Genomic DNA, 14308 nt, shown 5'->3' with positions numbered 1-14308 from the left:
ACTGTGGGGCTGGGGCTAGCTGTTTCCAATGTAGAAAAAGCTTGTCACACTTCATGTCCCACTACAGCTCTGTGCTCACCTTGTTTTTTCATTCAGGCTCGTTTTTAGCCCATGGCTTTTCCCATTGACCACCACTAATTCAGCCACCACCTCCTCTTCAGAGGGCAGGCTGAGCAGCCTCTTGATTGCCTGGTTTGATGCAACATGCCAGTGAGTGCCACTGCCTGAAAGAAGGACATTAGCAGTGTTGGCTGAGGTGTGTTGGAGCTGCTTAAACAGGGTGGGGTGGTGTCTGGTACCTGATAGAATCAGAGGTAGAACAAAAACCTGGGGTCCTTGTTTCTCACATCTCTGCCCAGTTAGCAGAGTGCATTTTCTTCTGCTTTCTCGAGCAGCTATGAGCTTTCTCTCTTGCACCACCTGACCACCAGATCAATGTGAATGCCACAGCTTTAGCACTTTCATCCACTTCATAAGCACAGGACAGCTGCTGTAATGCTTGCAACACTCATGATGTCACTGCTGGGTTTAAGCCAGTGGTCTATTTTATGATTAGAGGTTTTTCTTCACTGGAACAACTTCAAGATTTTTTCATCACTAACTTCTGTTTATCCCTTGCACCACTGAAGTGTAGATCATGGAAAGAAAAGGAGTGAGGGGGAGAAATAAACTGGTCTGTGGCAGAGACTGGCAACAGTGCCTGTCTTAAAAGTTCTCTGCAAAACTCATCTCACAAAAACTCAGAACCTTGCTGAGAATTTTCTTCTTATATGGAAAAACATGAAATGAGCATTTCTAAGTGAGAGGGCTGGGGGTTTCCTGCTCTTCTGCAGCAAATACAGACAGATCATGCTTTCCCCCCACTGGCCTTTTCTGTGGAGCCATTTGCATCCCGAGGGACAGAACAGAGCAGCTCACAATAAACATTACTCTGTCTGCATTAGTTTTTACATTTCTTTGTTTTATTTCTTGTTTTTGTTTGAAATGACCTGTACCACAGGAATACAATTTATTTAACAGGTTGTTATTTTTTTAGGAGCAGATAATAGTTAAGTAGATACTGTTTATTTCACTGACTGTCTATGACTCTCTGCATAATTCTCACAGCCTCTATCTCTCTCTGGCTTCTCCACGAAACCCAGCCACAAGAACAACAGAGCAGCCTTTGGCCATACGATTGATTATAGCTTGTGGATACAAAGTGGAAGCTCTGTTTTCTTAGCCCCAATTGGTTATAAAAGCTCAACATGTTACATTCTAGGGTCTTTCTCAATTGCTTGCCCCTCTAATAGCTGCTTACATGTTTCTGGTGAAGCATGTTTTATTTTATATATTTATAATAGATTAAAAAAAAAAAAAAGATGGCATAGCTTACAAAGAGAAAAATAATGCCCCCTTAGCATGAGCAATACTGCAAGGTTCTGATTGTTGTGGGGACATTTCTTGTAGCTTCACAGTTTTGCTGCGAGGTGTAATGCCCAAGTTTCCCCAGAAACTTAAAATCAGAGTGATAATTTACCTTTTAATTGATCCCCATGAAATTTGTTTTGCATTACAGGTCAGACACTGCTATTCCCAGAGAAGAATGTGCCTAAAACAGAAGAGCTGGTAACTTGGGAAGAACTGCCTTTTGTAGTAGCTGACAGGTGCATGGTTTCTGTTATCCATACATGCAAATCAGGGGCTGGAGCTGCTTTTACCATAGTTGCTGGTGTGGGTTTATTCACTATCACTTATACAATGTCCTCTACTGCTTCTCTTTTCTTTAAGTCATGGAGCCCATCTGTGTCCCAAGGCTCAAGCTCCATCATCTTTTGCCCCATGAAGAAGGACAGCTGTATGATGCTAACTCTGTGAATCCTATATTACAAATGAGCAGCATAAAGAGTATAAAACTCATCTCCTAGTTCATGTCTCACCTTCCACATCCCCAGACCTTTTTGTAAGAGACTGTGAGCATTCAAAGACCTAAGCAGTTGCTGAAGCTTCATTTCCTACTTCAAAGTGCATAGGTGGGACTACACTGTTACAGTCCTCTGTAATCCCAGCCCATTGTGTAGCTGGAAATGCTCCTCAGCTGTCTCAGTGTGGTAGTACTAGTGATGCACGGCAGATCAGAGTAACTGGGAAGAGATGATTGTGATTCTTGCACTTGTTTGAAGGGCTTGAGAGACCTGACCTGTTTCCCAGTTTAGGATGGTACAAACCTTTTGAGGGTTAAATCTAGACAAGTGTTTGTGTCCCAGTTCCTGGGGAAGAGTTTGCATTCCTTGGTTAGAGAGTTTAATATATCCTAAGTACTGTCTGCTTCACTTCCTATTTCAGAAGAAATGCAAACATTTTCCTGCATATTATAGTCAAGCAATGGGGAATATTTGGATGGCCTCCAGCATTATGCAGCTTTAATGGAGAAAGAAATTCCTGGAAAAAAATGTATTTGGTATCTTCATAATGCTGTGCCAAGGCAAGAGTTGCCTCCATCATGTAGCCCTAATCTAAATATCCAGCAGTCTCTGTGAGCTGGAAGCTAACTTGGCAGCTCTCCATGTTTTGTAGATAGTTTCCTGTTATGGAGAGCAGGCCTGAGTTCAAATACAACAAAGCTAAAAGAGCCTTTTGGGGTTGTTTTTGGGTAGTTTTGGGGTTTTTTGGTGGGGGGAGGTTGGGCAAGTGTGTTGGTGTGTAAGTGACCTTTCTGGCAGGGCCCAACAGAGTAAGAATTGCTTCTTAGGATCTCAGCCCATTTTGGGACAGCTACCTTTGCACAGCAGGCTGGGACACCATGTGCTGCAGCTCAGCTGGGTGGGATTTGGCAGCATTGCAGCAGTGCTCGAGTGAGTCAAATTTACAGGTGATAATGCAACCCAGCACATCTGTGAAAGCAATTATACCACAGCCAGAAAGTCTCTTGAGTGCAGCACATGGCAAGCTGGCTCTGTAATGGTGGCATGCATTTCACTTTGGTCCCTCAATCACAGATGGGTACAGGGATCATGAGTGCAACCAAAAGCCTCTCATTTTCTCCCCAGCTGCCTCTGGGAGGGAGTCGGGGAGAGGAGCACAAGTATCCACTCAAGCACAAGGCTACTGTGTAATTGCTGCTGCTGGGAGCACAGAAGGAGTCCCAGTCCCAATGTGCCTTCTGCCCCTTAGGTCTCTGGTGGTTTACTAATATGCCTGAAGCAAGACAATTCCTTTACCAAGTGAGTACAAAATGAGTGACTGTGTAGCATAGGAAGAACTCAAAGGAGATGGAATGGAACTAACTTAGGTACAAGGTGTGGGCTGGCTATGAGAGCTGAGAGGTCACCATGCCAGCACCCCTGTGTCTGAACCCATGCCAGGGCAGGGTTCTGCAGTACTGACAGCCCTGCTGGGACACATTCTGCTCCAGCAGAAAACAAGCACCCAGTGTCTCTGATCACACACCTCAACCCTAGTTTGGAAGACTTCCTCCTGAGGGTAATTTACTCCTCTGACACACCACCTTTCTCCTGGGGAAGCCAGGAAGGGGTGGAAGCGTGAGGATAACAGACTCAAGAGAGTTAGCGGTGTCTCGTATGTAGATCAGAGGTTTTTTCTCACCACTAGTGCCATGCTGCTGACCACAAAAAAAAAAAAAAAAAAAAAAAAAAAAAAAAAAGAGGATACACACGTTTTGTCAGCTCAGGATGGCTTAAAACTAAGTGACCTAGAAAATAAAGTTTCAGAGAACACCAACAGTCAGTTATGTCAGTTGCCTACATCCCCCTCTGGCTACTGGGAATGCAGCAATTATGGCTTAGGCAGCAGATCTAAACAAGCTCTTGGAGACAGCAGGAACCTGGTTACATAAGAGTAAATAAACACTCTCCCTGTTCTTCTCCCACCACCTTAAGGTCAGGTATTTGCTTTCTGATCAGCAAGAGAACCTCTTATCAGCCGCAGGTAAAATCTATGCTAGCTCTTTTCCTGCTGTTGAAGATAACGGGATGAGGCAGGGGAAGACAGTAGTTGGAGTATTAGGGGTTGCCATCCTCTAATTTATTTCCCTAGGCTGCCACAAGAAAGCAATCTCTCAGGCTCTAGAGATACCTCCTCTGAAAAGCAGTGCCCTTGATTCCTAACTAGAATTTGGCAATAAGCCTAAAGTCTCTGTGGAGCCAAAGAGCTCTAATGAAGTCTAGGAAAGTTCTGGTTGGGGGTGTATTTATACTTGGGCAGTAACCATGCAGACAAAGCCTTGTGTTCTCTGCCACAAGGAACAGGTGGGGAATGGCACTCAGCTGAGCTGAAGAGGCAGGTGTGATAAACTATGGGGTGAAAAGTGTGGAAGAACTGTAGTTAGCACCACATAGGAGAGGATGCAGAGGTTATCAAGTCAACCCAGCACTGAAGCATAACATCAGACTCTTTTTTCTTGCCATTTGGGAAAGACTTGCATTTTCTCAGGGACAAACATCCTACCTCTTCAGGAGCCTGCAGGGATTGTACATGGGAGGGACTAGCCAGGCGTAATGACACACTGTACAAGGTCGCAGAATATTTTACACAGTTAGGAGCATCTTTCCCAGTTAGAAGTGGGGCTTGTATGTACAAGTGTTAGAGGAGTCTGGGAGGCAGCCTTTTTGTTCAGGAGAGGTCCAGCAGCATTGTTCTCCAGAGAAGCATCTACTCTATGGTAAGAGGCAAAGGTGACAAAAAGAAGGACCGTGGCTGCTTCCCTTTCTAACTGACCCCTCATAACACCAGCAGATAAAGTTTATATTGACTCTATTCTTCCTCTCTTCCTGCTTCTGTCCCCACTCACCCTCCAGAACTGGCAGAGGGAGCTGGGGAGCTGACAGCTGGACAGCGCTGAGAGCATCACTGATCAGAGGGGCTGAACCCCCATGATGCCTCAACAAGTGCAAGAGCATAATCTGGTATTTCCCACAGAGAAAACAACGAAAAAAAGAGAAACAGGTGACTGATTAGAAGTTTCCCCCCTCCTGTACACAAGATTCTGCAGTCACGCCGACAGATAGACATTAAATAATTCTTCCATAATAAATGCTTGGAGATAAAAGCCGGCGGTGGCTGCTGCTGCTGTTTGGATTGCTCCGTTGTCTGCATCTTTGTTTCTAGTTTGTTCCCCGGCCACTGTTGGCTGATGCTGGGGCTGTCAGACCTTTGCCTCTAGCATTTCTAGGAAGAGTTTATGCATGGGAACCTTGCCCTGCAGTTTGATGCTGTAGAAGTGCTGCACAGCTTTAGCAGCCGTCTGCCGCAGGAGGGGCAAGGTCAGGAGCAGCTTGCCTGCTCGCCGGGGCTCCTCATTGCGCTGACTCAGCTCGTAGTCCTGCAGGGCTTCGTGGAGAAGGTCCTGGAGTTTCTGCACTGCATCCATGTCCTCTATGTGCATGGAGTCTGGGGTGAGGGAGAAAAGACAGCAAACAGACAAGTCAGACATGAGAAAGGAAATCCTTTATGGTTCTGAAGCTAATGATGTTTTCTTTCCTTCATATCTGTTATTGTGGGGGCTTTTTGGGTTGTTTTTGTTCCCCCTGGCAGGGGGTGAGGGTTGTTGTTTGATTTGTTTCTTAAGCAGAAAACACCAGCTAGCTGGCTGGTGTGCTGCTGCTGCATGAAGTTTGGCAGCAGCCCAGCGTGTTGGCTGTAGCAGTGCAGGGACAGTAGGGTTGCCAGGGGTAGGAGGGTGACACACGTGCCCTGCGTGCTGCCCATTTTTCCAGCCACCCCAATGCAATGCAGGGGTCAGGCAGGGCCTTTTGTGATTTGCACTTTCACTTGCCCTCCATGCTCCTTATGAGGAGAGTCACCCTGCAAGGGACAGCAGCTGCTGTGCTGCCATTTGGGAGCAATCTCATTAAGAATAATTAACGCTGCTACAGTGCTTCATCTGTCTAAACTGCCTAATTGCCGTGCAGCTGCTGAGGGTGTCAGCAAGACAGAAAAGCCCCAGTAGGTCACAACCAGTGTGCCCAGGGGTGTTGCCAGACCCACCTTTGTGCAGATGCCCCTGTTTTCAGAGACTGCCAGCAGCTGCTCAAGGAGCTTCCTGCTGAAATAAAGGAAACCCATGCCTCCTGCAAGGCCTCTTCCCTTAGGCTGCCAGTTGGATTTCTATGAGCTGTTGGAGGGGCTAGCAGGGTTTGCAAGGCTCATTGGTGTGTCTGTGAAGTAGCTAGCTAATAAGGACCCAGTCCAGGGCTGAGATAGGGAACCAGACTGAGCACAGACTGCTAAACTTGTGGGTAAGTCATGGTGTCAGAGGGCAGCACCAAAGAGCAGAGAGGCATAGGATCATCAAAGCTTTTCTCCTTTTTCATCTTGCTGATACATGCTTCTTTCTTACAACCATGACAGAGCGGGAGACACTGATGCCTTGTCTTCATTGTTCAGAGACTTTTAATCAATACTGAACCTATTGATAAACGTTCCTGCCACAAGGCAACAAATCCAGAAACAATGGCAAAGAGACAGTATGGCAAGCACATATGCACTGCCTGCCGTCACAGCCTGGGCTTTGCAGTGTGGCAGTGCTCTGTCTCAGCCTACACACAAACACAAATGTGAGGACATGGGTTCCCCAGAGTGACAGCAGTGAAGAGGAGGAAAGCTGACTGAAGTGACAAAATCTCTCTAGAAACATGTCATCTTTGTGGAGAGCACAACACAAATTAGAAACTGTGAATTTTGTATGATACATTTATGCTAAAAATGCTATTTATGATGCATGATTTATAAAGTATTACAACAGTTGGGAAAATGGTATGTCTAGCAAGAAAGCTGTTTAAGAAGCTGTTCAGAAGGAATGCGCTAATTAAGAAAGTATTAAAAGGAAGTATTCCCAAGAAGCCTACTGAAGAATGATTCTTGATACATTCATGCTTTTCATCCAAGAGACCAGGCAAAGAAGGTCAGAAGAGGGCTGTTAGGTCATCACAGTGACCTGAGCTAGACACAGTGGATGATTCTGAAAAGCAGGAAGAAGAAGCATGTTGCCAAGTCAGTCTGGCAACTTCTCCCAGCCAGGTAGCACCTCTGAAAAATTTCCATACACAATCCAAGAGAAGTGAGTGGGATCTGTTTCCTGCCAAGTCGCAGAGGTCGTTTTGAAGACTGGAAGTATCAAAAGCTGGAATGTCCTCTATCCTTTCTGTTTAATGTCCTTCTGGCTAGGGGCACAAGGGGGAGAAGTAATCACAGCTTGTCAGAGTTTGCAGATCCCAACGGGGGCTAGAATTACCATGCAATGAGCCATGCTTCAGGGTAGAGTGGGTGTTCTGTTTTTGGGTACTGATGCTGCTGTACACTAGACAGAATCCCAAAACTGCCCTTCCAACATCTATCTTCTGTAAGGTGACAGGACTTAACAGCAGTAAATAACTAAGTGTATACAGTGAGAGAAACTGGGGAAATAAAGATCAAAGCCTGCCCCACCCCCACCACAGTCTGCTGAAAGAAGCTCAAAATTGGCAGCTGATTGCAAAAAATGAAACAACATTGCAGGATTAATTTCCTTGCAATCCATCAGTGAACTGGTGTCAATGGCATTGATAAACTGTTAATTACGAAATCAATAGCTATGAATTTTTACAGCTATCAGAGCACTGAGGTGGCGGCAGGCTGCCTGACCATGTTCCTGAGGGTCAGCTGGCCTAGAAGCTGGGCTTCATACCTGAAGCCCTTCTCCAGCACTGCTTGGGGTACAGGGCATGTATGAGAATGGACAAGGCCCACTGCTTCCTCACCCAACTCTGTTCTTGCAGCTTCTGACTGGAATAGGAACCTCACAGGACCCATCCCTTTGCCAGGTCCAAACATTGCTCACTGCATCTTAGCATTAAAATGCATTGCAGAAAAAAAAGGGGGAAATAAATTTCAGGCATTCTGGGATGTCCTAAAATGAATGTCTGCTGTATGCTAACCTAGAGGACTCTTCAGTACATAGGTTGGTCAATTTTTTTCCCTAAGGAAAGAGGACCTAGGAATGCTTAAAAATGGACTGCTGACTCCAAAGGGTAACAAATTAAACATACATCACCTCTACTCTGTCAAAAAATGGGTGATCATATTGTCTGGGACTTGCCTGCTCTGGGAATTAAGAATTCATCCCTCAGCTCTCTAGAACACACTTATTAAACAGGGATCCCTTGAATTATCCTTGCCAATCCCAGCAGGTGTGGTGTTGGTGCATGAGAGATCAGACTACTGTCACCTTCTTCTCTAGTAAAGAGTGAGTGAGCTCTCACTTCTATTCTCATTTGTTTGAATTCCTAGAACCAAAGGGTCAATATACACAGGGCTGTATAAGTCCCTAGAACTTGGGTTGTGTGAGCAATTACACCCAGAATTTATCTTTGTGGGAGGGAAGGCAGAAAGCAGTTTTGGGCAGCACAGGGGCTAATCTTAAAGATGAATCTGGTGATCATCTTGAAGCCCTATCTCTGATCCAAGGGAGCTGAAGCCTGGCCCAAACTGCTTTCATCCCATTTTAGGAATTGGCTGCTTGTATGCAAGCACATATGCAGGCTCTGTAAGTTTATCCCTGTCAAAAATAAACTAAGAAAAACAACTGACATTAAAAGAATGTGAAGGTTCAATGTCAAGTTACAACAGAAAAATACTCTTGCCCTATTCCAGCTTCCTTACCTGTGTGTCACGAGAAGTTTTAATTACATGAAAACAAAATCCTATGTTTCACTTTCCTATGTTTCAATACAAATAACAAAGCAGGACTGCGGGGACTCTGGACTCCAGGACGGTTTGGATGAATGGAGACGAGAGATCTCTGAAGGCTGCTCTGAGAATATCAGGTTTATTATAGAGGGTGAAAGGTCCTGCTTGGAGCTGCCAGACACAGCACGTGGCAAGGCCTGAGGGAGTGGGGGAGGGGAGAGACAAGGGGTAGAGGGAGACAAGAGGATGCTCCAGGAGAGGGTGGAGGTTCCAAAAGAGCGTCTGGCTCCTCAGGGACCCCTTATCAGGGGGCTTCAAGGTGGGCTGGAACAAGGCTTGGGCCGATGTGGTCACAGACACTTGATGCTTCAGGGAAGGGTTACAGGTGTGGGGTGACCCATACATTTTGGGGATTGAGATGGAACAGTCCATTTGACTTTTGGACCTATCTGTAGGTAAGGGCATTGTTCAACCAGAAGGGGGGATTGTCTTCATCCTGGCTGTACTCTTGTTTTCTACTTGTGAAGTAACTAAGGTTTGGTATCTCAAAACTTGTTACCATTTCAATCTCTGTATTTCCTAAATCTTTTGCCAGGCAATCATATTTATAAGGCTTTCTTGTTTCATCTTCCCCAACACAGGGCTTTTGTGGATTATGCTTCTACATAGCTACATTTCTAGCTGCACTAGGAGAAACCAGTGAAGTCAGAGTGATTTTTTTCATCCAGTTGAGAACATGCTTTGGCCTGTGCCTCTTGACCCTTACCTTGGGTTCTTTACTCCACAGCACTGGAAATGGAACCAAAACATCTGATGAGTGTTGGTTGCTGTGCTCTTTGTTCAGTGTTACTCCACTCCTGTGGAGACTGTCTCATAAGGTTTACTCTGAGCTCAGTCCTGAAAGCACAGTGAGCAACAACAGCAGAGAGTGCTTCTGTTGCACTGTGAAGAACTTGACAGCAGTGTCCAGAGCACGGGCCAGGTGAATGTCCCAGTGTGGCACTTCTGTCACAACTGCTGCCTTAGCACTTCAGCCTCTCTGAGGAGCCCTTCCCCCTGTTTAGTCCTGTGACCCTCCTGGTAGACAGACTCTTTAGCAAGTTGATTATATCACCCACAGCCAGCATTGCACAGAGGAGAGAGGCTAGCCTTGGCCATCTGCCCATCCTGGTTCACTGGCAAAGTGAAGGCAGCAATTAAAACTAAAAAAAGCACTATATGAGAAATTGAAAAAGGGAACAAAGTTATGAAGTGCAGTAAAACCATAAGGAAAATGAAGGACATAGGAGGAAGAGCCATGTCTAGAAGAGCTAAGGACAGTAAAGAAGTTTTATAAATATTTAAGGAATAGAAGAAAAATTATACTTTGTAGTGGGGCTCTTTTCAACTAGAGATGATTAACCTATTAATAGCAATGCAGAGTAGGTAGAAGTCCTCCGTGGGTATTTCTGTCTTATTTGGAAAAGAGAAGCTTTATATACCTGTGTTATATGAAGATGATGAAGACTTTGTAGTCTGTTATTTATGAAAGAAGATATTAGAACTATTAGGACAAACTTTACAGAAATCAGCAGAGCTGGGTAACTTGGCTTTAAGAGTTCTAAAATTGCTGGTTGAGGGTCATCCAGGGCAGATTAATGATTAGTAAGTAAGGTATTTTTAAGAAATTCAAGATGATTTGAAACATTCTAATGATGCAAATATTTTCCTAGGTTTTATCTGATAATTTCTATGCTAGCCTGGTGTGAACCAGGGCAAAAGAAAGGAAAAAATAAAGGTGACATGCAATTAAGACGGCATTTATATGACATGTAAATGTAGCACTTAGGGACATAATTTTGTGTTGGACTTGGCAGTGCTGGGTTAACAGTTGGAAGTGGTGACCTTAAAAGTTTTTTCCATCATAAATGATTCTGTGATTTTACTGCCAGTCAACATGATACTTGAGAAGAGAGATCTTGTCAAACAAACTTGATTTCATTCTCTGATGAGATTACAAGTTTGGTTGATAAAGTTAACTGCACAGATGTAATAGACTTAGGTTTTTATAAAGTACTTGACTTAGGACCATAGGACATTCTCATTAAAAAATTAGCACTATGCAATATCAATAAAGAACACTTTCAATTGATTAGTAACTGGATAGATGACAGATCTCACAGTAGCTATCAGTGGTGAATCATCCCTGAAGGAGTTTTCTCATGGAAATCCACAGGGATCAGTACAAAAATCAGCTGCTACTCAACTTTTTTATCAATAAGCTGTAAGGAATTTTTTTCTTTTAAATTGCAACTGCTAAGGAGTGGATGGATGGCAGACAGGGACAGAATGGTGTGAAATGGTGAGGCAGTCTTACAGAATCCTGCACCATGTCCTTACACTTGAAGTAATATATAGCCAAAGAACACAACCATGGAAGAGGAAGTTTATCATGTCAAGCTGTCAGGTATAAAGAGACCCGGAGTCATAGGACCCAGCTCAACAAGATCATTCTTTTGACGCTGAACTCAGGCATATAGACATTAAGATATGGTGTATTTTTTTTTTTTTTTAAACTGAGAGAATGATTAATTATTAGTGTCAGCTGCCAAGCAAGATTAAGATTTCCCCCTCTTTTAATCCTTCCAGCTTCACACTGGGTGTTTTTCTGTAAAGTGGCTTTAGCCAAACACAGATACTAGTTTCAGGGCTGGGCTGCAAGGGTGAATTCTGTGACCTGCATGATGCAAATTTGGCAGAGATCTGATGTGAGACAATGAGACTCAGGGGATGTAGAGGGAGCCCTTGTTATGCAGTAGCTTTAGCGGTTTCCCTTTTAGATGGGACTCCTGAGCAAATCTGTGTCTGGCTGGCTTTGATACAATGCAGCCTTGCTGGATTGAGGGCTGCAAACTTCATCCACACTGTCTCCCAGTTAAAGGCAAATGCAGTGTCTCTGGTACCTCAGTATCTCCAGGACAGGGCCAGGCAGCCCCAACCCCACAGCTTTTTGAAACTGGGATGAGAGGTTCCCCGTTTGCTGTACCTCACCTACACCATGGAGTTGGATGCAAGCGTGGCTCCCTTTTCTGAGCTCATGGCACTGAAGTTAGCTTGCTAGTGGGAAAGGCCTCCACAGACCCTGTTACTGCCTGAAACCAGCAAATAGTCCATCCCTGTCTATCCCACTCCCTATTACAGGGTTAGAGCACAGCTGGTGCTCTAGCAGCAATGTCTCATTTCTCCCTGCTTTCCAGCTCAGAGTGGAGCTTTGAGACTGTTGTATGACACAGGCAGAGATTCTTAGGCAGCAGGCTCTAGTCTCCTCCCAGGTAAAATAACAGCATGAGCCTTTACTGGCTGGGCCAGGGGTGTACCTGAGTTGGCAAGAGCCAGAGCCTTGAGTGTGACAAACTCCTCCTTTTCCACCTTGAGCTTCTTATAGCGGCGCACCAGTTGCAGGATGGCCAGGTAGAGTTCCAGCAGCCCTGTCAGACGAGAGTGCTCTTCATCCATTATGTAGTCCTCAGCATAGACCAGCTTGTCCTCGTATGGCAGAGAGCGGTACACAATGCCCAGGATGAGAATTTCCATCCAGGCACTCTGCAGAAGGCTCATCTGGTCTCCAAGGGACAGGTTGGAGAACCCTAACAGGGCAAAAGACAAGCAGGGTCAAGTGGGTGTGCAGCAAAGCCTCTAGGAAACTTGGGTCCTTAGTTTCCCTGAGATTCAAACCATGCATTCTTCCCTACTGACTTGCTGCTTCCAAAAATAAAACCCCAAACTCACTAAAGGGACCCAGTCTCAGTAGCAATCAGCACACATGGACCTTACCCTTCTCTTTTCTCTTATGCCCACCCACAGTCTCAAACAGGATTTCTGATGCTCTGATTGCATTTATGGGAGCCCAAGGTTGGTGATAACCTCTTTTCAATGACCACAGCTTCTTTCATAGCAGCAACTCTTTAGTACCACATTGCCTTCCCTCTCTTCCTCTGTAGGTCTGCATTGCAGCCCATTTAGTCTGTCCCAGCTGAAAAATGAGCAGAGAAGAGCTCCAGATGGCAGAAAAGAGGGCTTCTGATGGGATAGGAGGGAATGACACAGGTCTGAATTACAAGTATACTACATTCTCACATTTTGGCAGAGATGAGAAAAAAGTCTTGCCACAACAAAGCACCAAAATGTGTTCAAAAATTAATACATTAATACAGAATCCTCTTCTATTCCTCATCACATTCTGATCTCCATATCAACAGCTCTGCCTACAGCCCTACCCAGAGATAAAAATACCTTTGTGGCGACACTCAAGTACCTAAATCATAGCAAAGCCTGGTAGCAATGGAACAAGCCCCCACAGTGAGCCAAATATTCTTGCCAAATACAGAAAGAGCCTGACAGCCCTGACAGCCTGACTCTGACAGCCCCAGAGTCCACTTGAAAGAGTGCAGAGGACAAAAACCAGAGGCAAAGTCTATGTTAAGGTGGGGAAAAAAGTGCATGGGAAGGAAAACTGTCTGTTATGTCCTCCATACCTGGCACCCTTGAAGGCCAGACCATGAAAGATCCTGGGAAATGGGCACTCTAACAGTCATTACAAACAGGAATGTCAAGCACAGCGTGTTGGTCCTATCTAGGCAGATTTGCCCAACATGGACAGGCAGAAATAGCACTTTTTTTGGCAGCCTGTTGCTTCTAATGGTTCCTAAGGCTGTGAAAGAATGGGACACCCAGGCATGCCTCAGCTGGAAGGGTGATGCTCCACCAGCCTCCCCAGGCAGTTTTCTCCCCAGATGAATATGAAGCCTTGGGGATCACCAGGAGACCTGTGAAATATGAGCCTCTATGCAGAAGCCTCCCACCTCCACTGGCTGCATGCAAGGCTCAGCTGGACTTCTTTATCCCACACCCCAACCTGCTCACAGCTCTTGGCCTCACATCGGGGCTTATGTAGACAGCCACCATGATGCTCATTTGATTTCTCTTGTTATCAAGTTGGCAATTAACAAAAGAGCTGATGATTGCTATATTGACTGACTGTGGGATCTCTTTTTCTATCTGCACTATCTCAGCTGGGGAAGGGAAGGCAGAAGGGTGGGTTAGTGGTATTTATTTATCTCTACGCCATGTTTTGTGTTTGTGTTGCCAGGGGAAGCAAAGGGTGATAATGGCCTGGCAGCCCTTGGACATCCAATTTCCCTTATCAGGCCACTGAATAGAAAAGAGGCCCCAGGCCACATTAATTAACAGATACCAATCAGCTGTCACGTGCTGTGTGTGCAAGGTCTGAGGGGAGCAGTGGGTGGGAGGGAAGAATCAATAAACCATTGGGGAGGAGTGCCAGAGGGAACAGCTGAAGAGGAGTCCAGGCTACTGGGGAGAAGAGCTGCAAATCCAGCTCCATGACTGTGAGGGTGATTCCTGTACAGCACAGCCCATGCTCCACATAGCCCTGATGAATCCCACCTCTTGCTCGGGCTGGGAGGTGGGTGCCTTGTCCTTTAGCTCACCCTTCTGCCCCTTCTGCCCTGCACTCAGCGCTGTGCTGCTCTGGAATGCAGCCCTCCTGACTCAGTCCAAGTGCAGGCTGCTGCAGCTCCAATATTTGGGATCCTGCCTCCACAGCTCTGCCTGCTGCACAGGGAACAGCAGGCAGAGAGTAGCC

The 14308-nt window shown here is 45.6% G+C and overlaps 1 protein-coding gene and 1 long non-coding RNA gene across 5 annotated transcripts in view; one reads left to right on the top strand and one right to left on the bottom strand.

The window, feature by feature from the left end:
* LOC146767370 (uncharacterized) overlaps positions 1 to 14308 on the top strand; it is an 89939-nt gene that overhangs the window by 72780 nt on the left and 2851 nt on the right. Inside the window, exon 4 of the long non-coding RNA XR_014956066.1 lies at positions 1559 to 14128. This is a non-coding gene — a long non-coding RNA (uncharacterized LOC146767370). The remainder of the gene's footprint in view (positions 1 to 1558; positions 14129 to 14308) is intronic.
* The window catches only part of ESRRB (estrogen related receptor beta), a 128599-nt gene continuing 115231 nt past the window's right edge, over positions 941 to 14308 (bottom strand). For all 4 annotated transcript variants that reach the window (XM_085582171.1, XM_085582173.1, XM_021542805.4 and 1 more), the window contains 2 exons: positions 12021 to 12290; positions 941 to 5388 (listed from right to left, as the gene is read on the bottom strand). In XM_085582171.1, coding sequence (XP_085438297.1) covers positions 5144 to 5388; positions 12021 to 12290 — 515 coding nt within the window. In that variant the 3' untranslated portion in view covers positions 941 to 5143. The remainder of the gene's footprint in view (positions 5389 to 12020; positions 12291 to 14308) is intronic.

This window comes from Lonchura striata, chromosome 5 (assembly GCF_050655825.1).
Source record: "Lonchura striata isolate lonStrDom1 chromosome 5, ASM5065582v1, whole genome shotgun sequence".
NCBI classification, from domain to species: Eukaryota; Metazoa; Chordata; class Aves; order Passeriformes; family Estrildidae; genus Lonchura; species Lonchura striata.
This window is presented reverse-complemented; position numbering and strand designations above follow the sequence as displayed.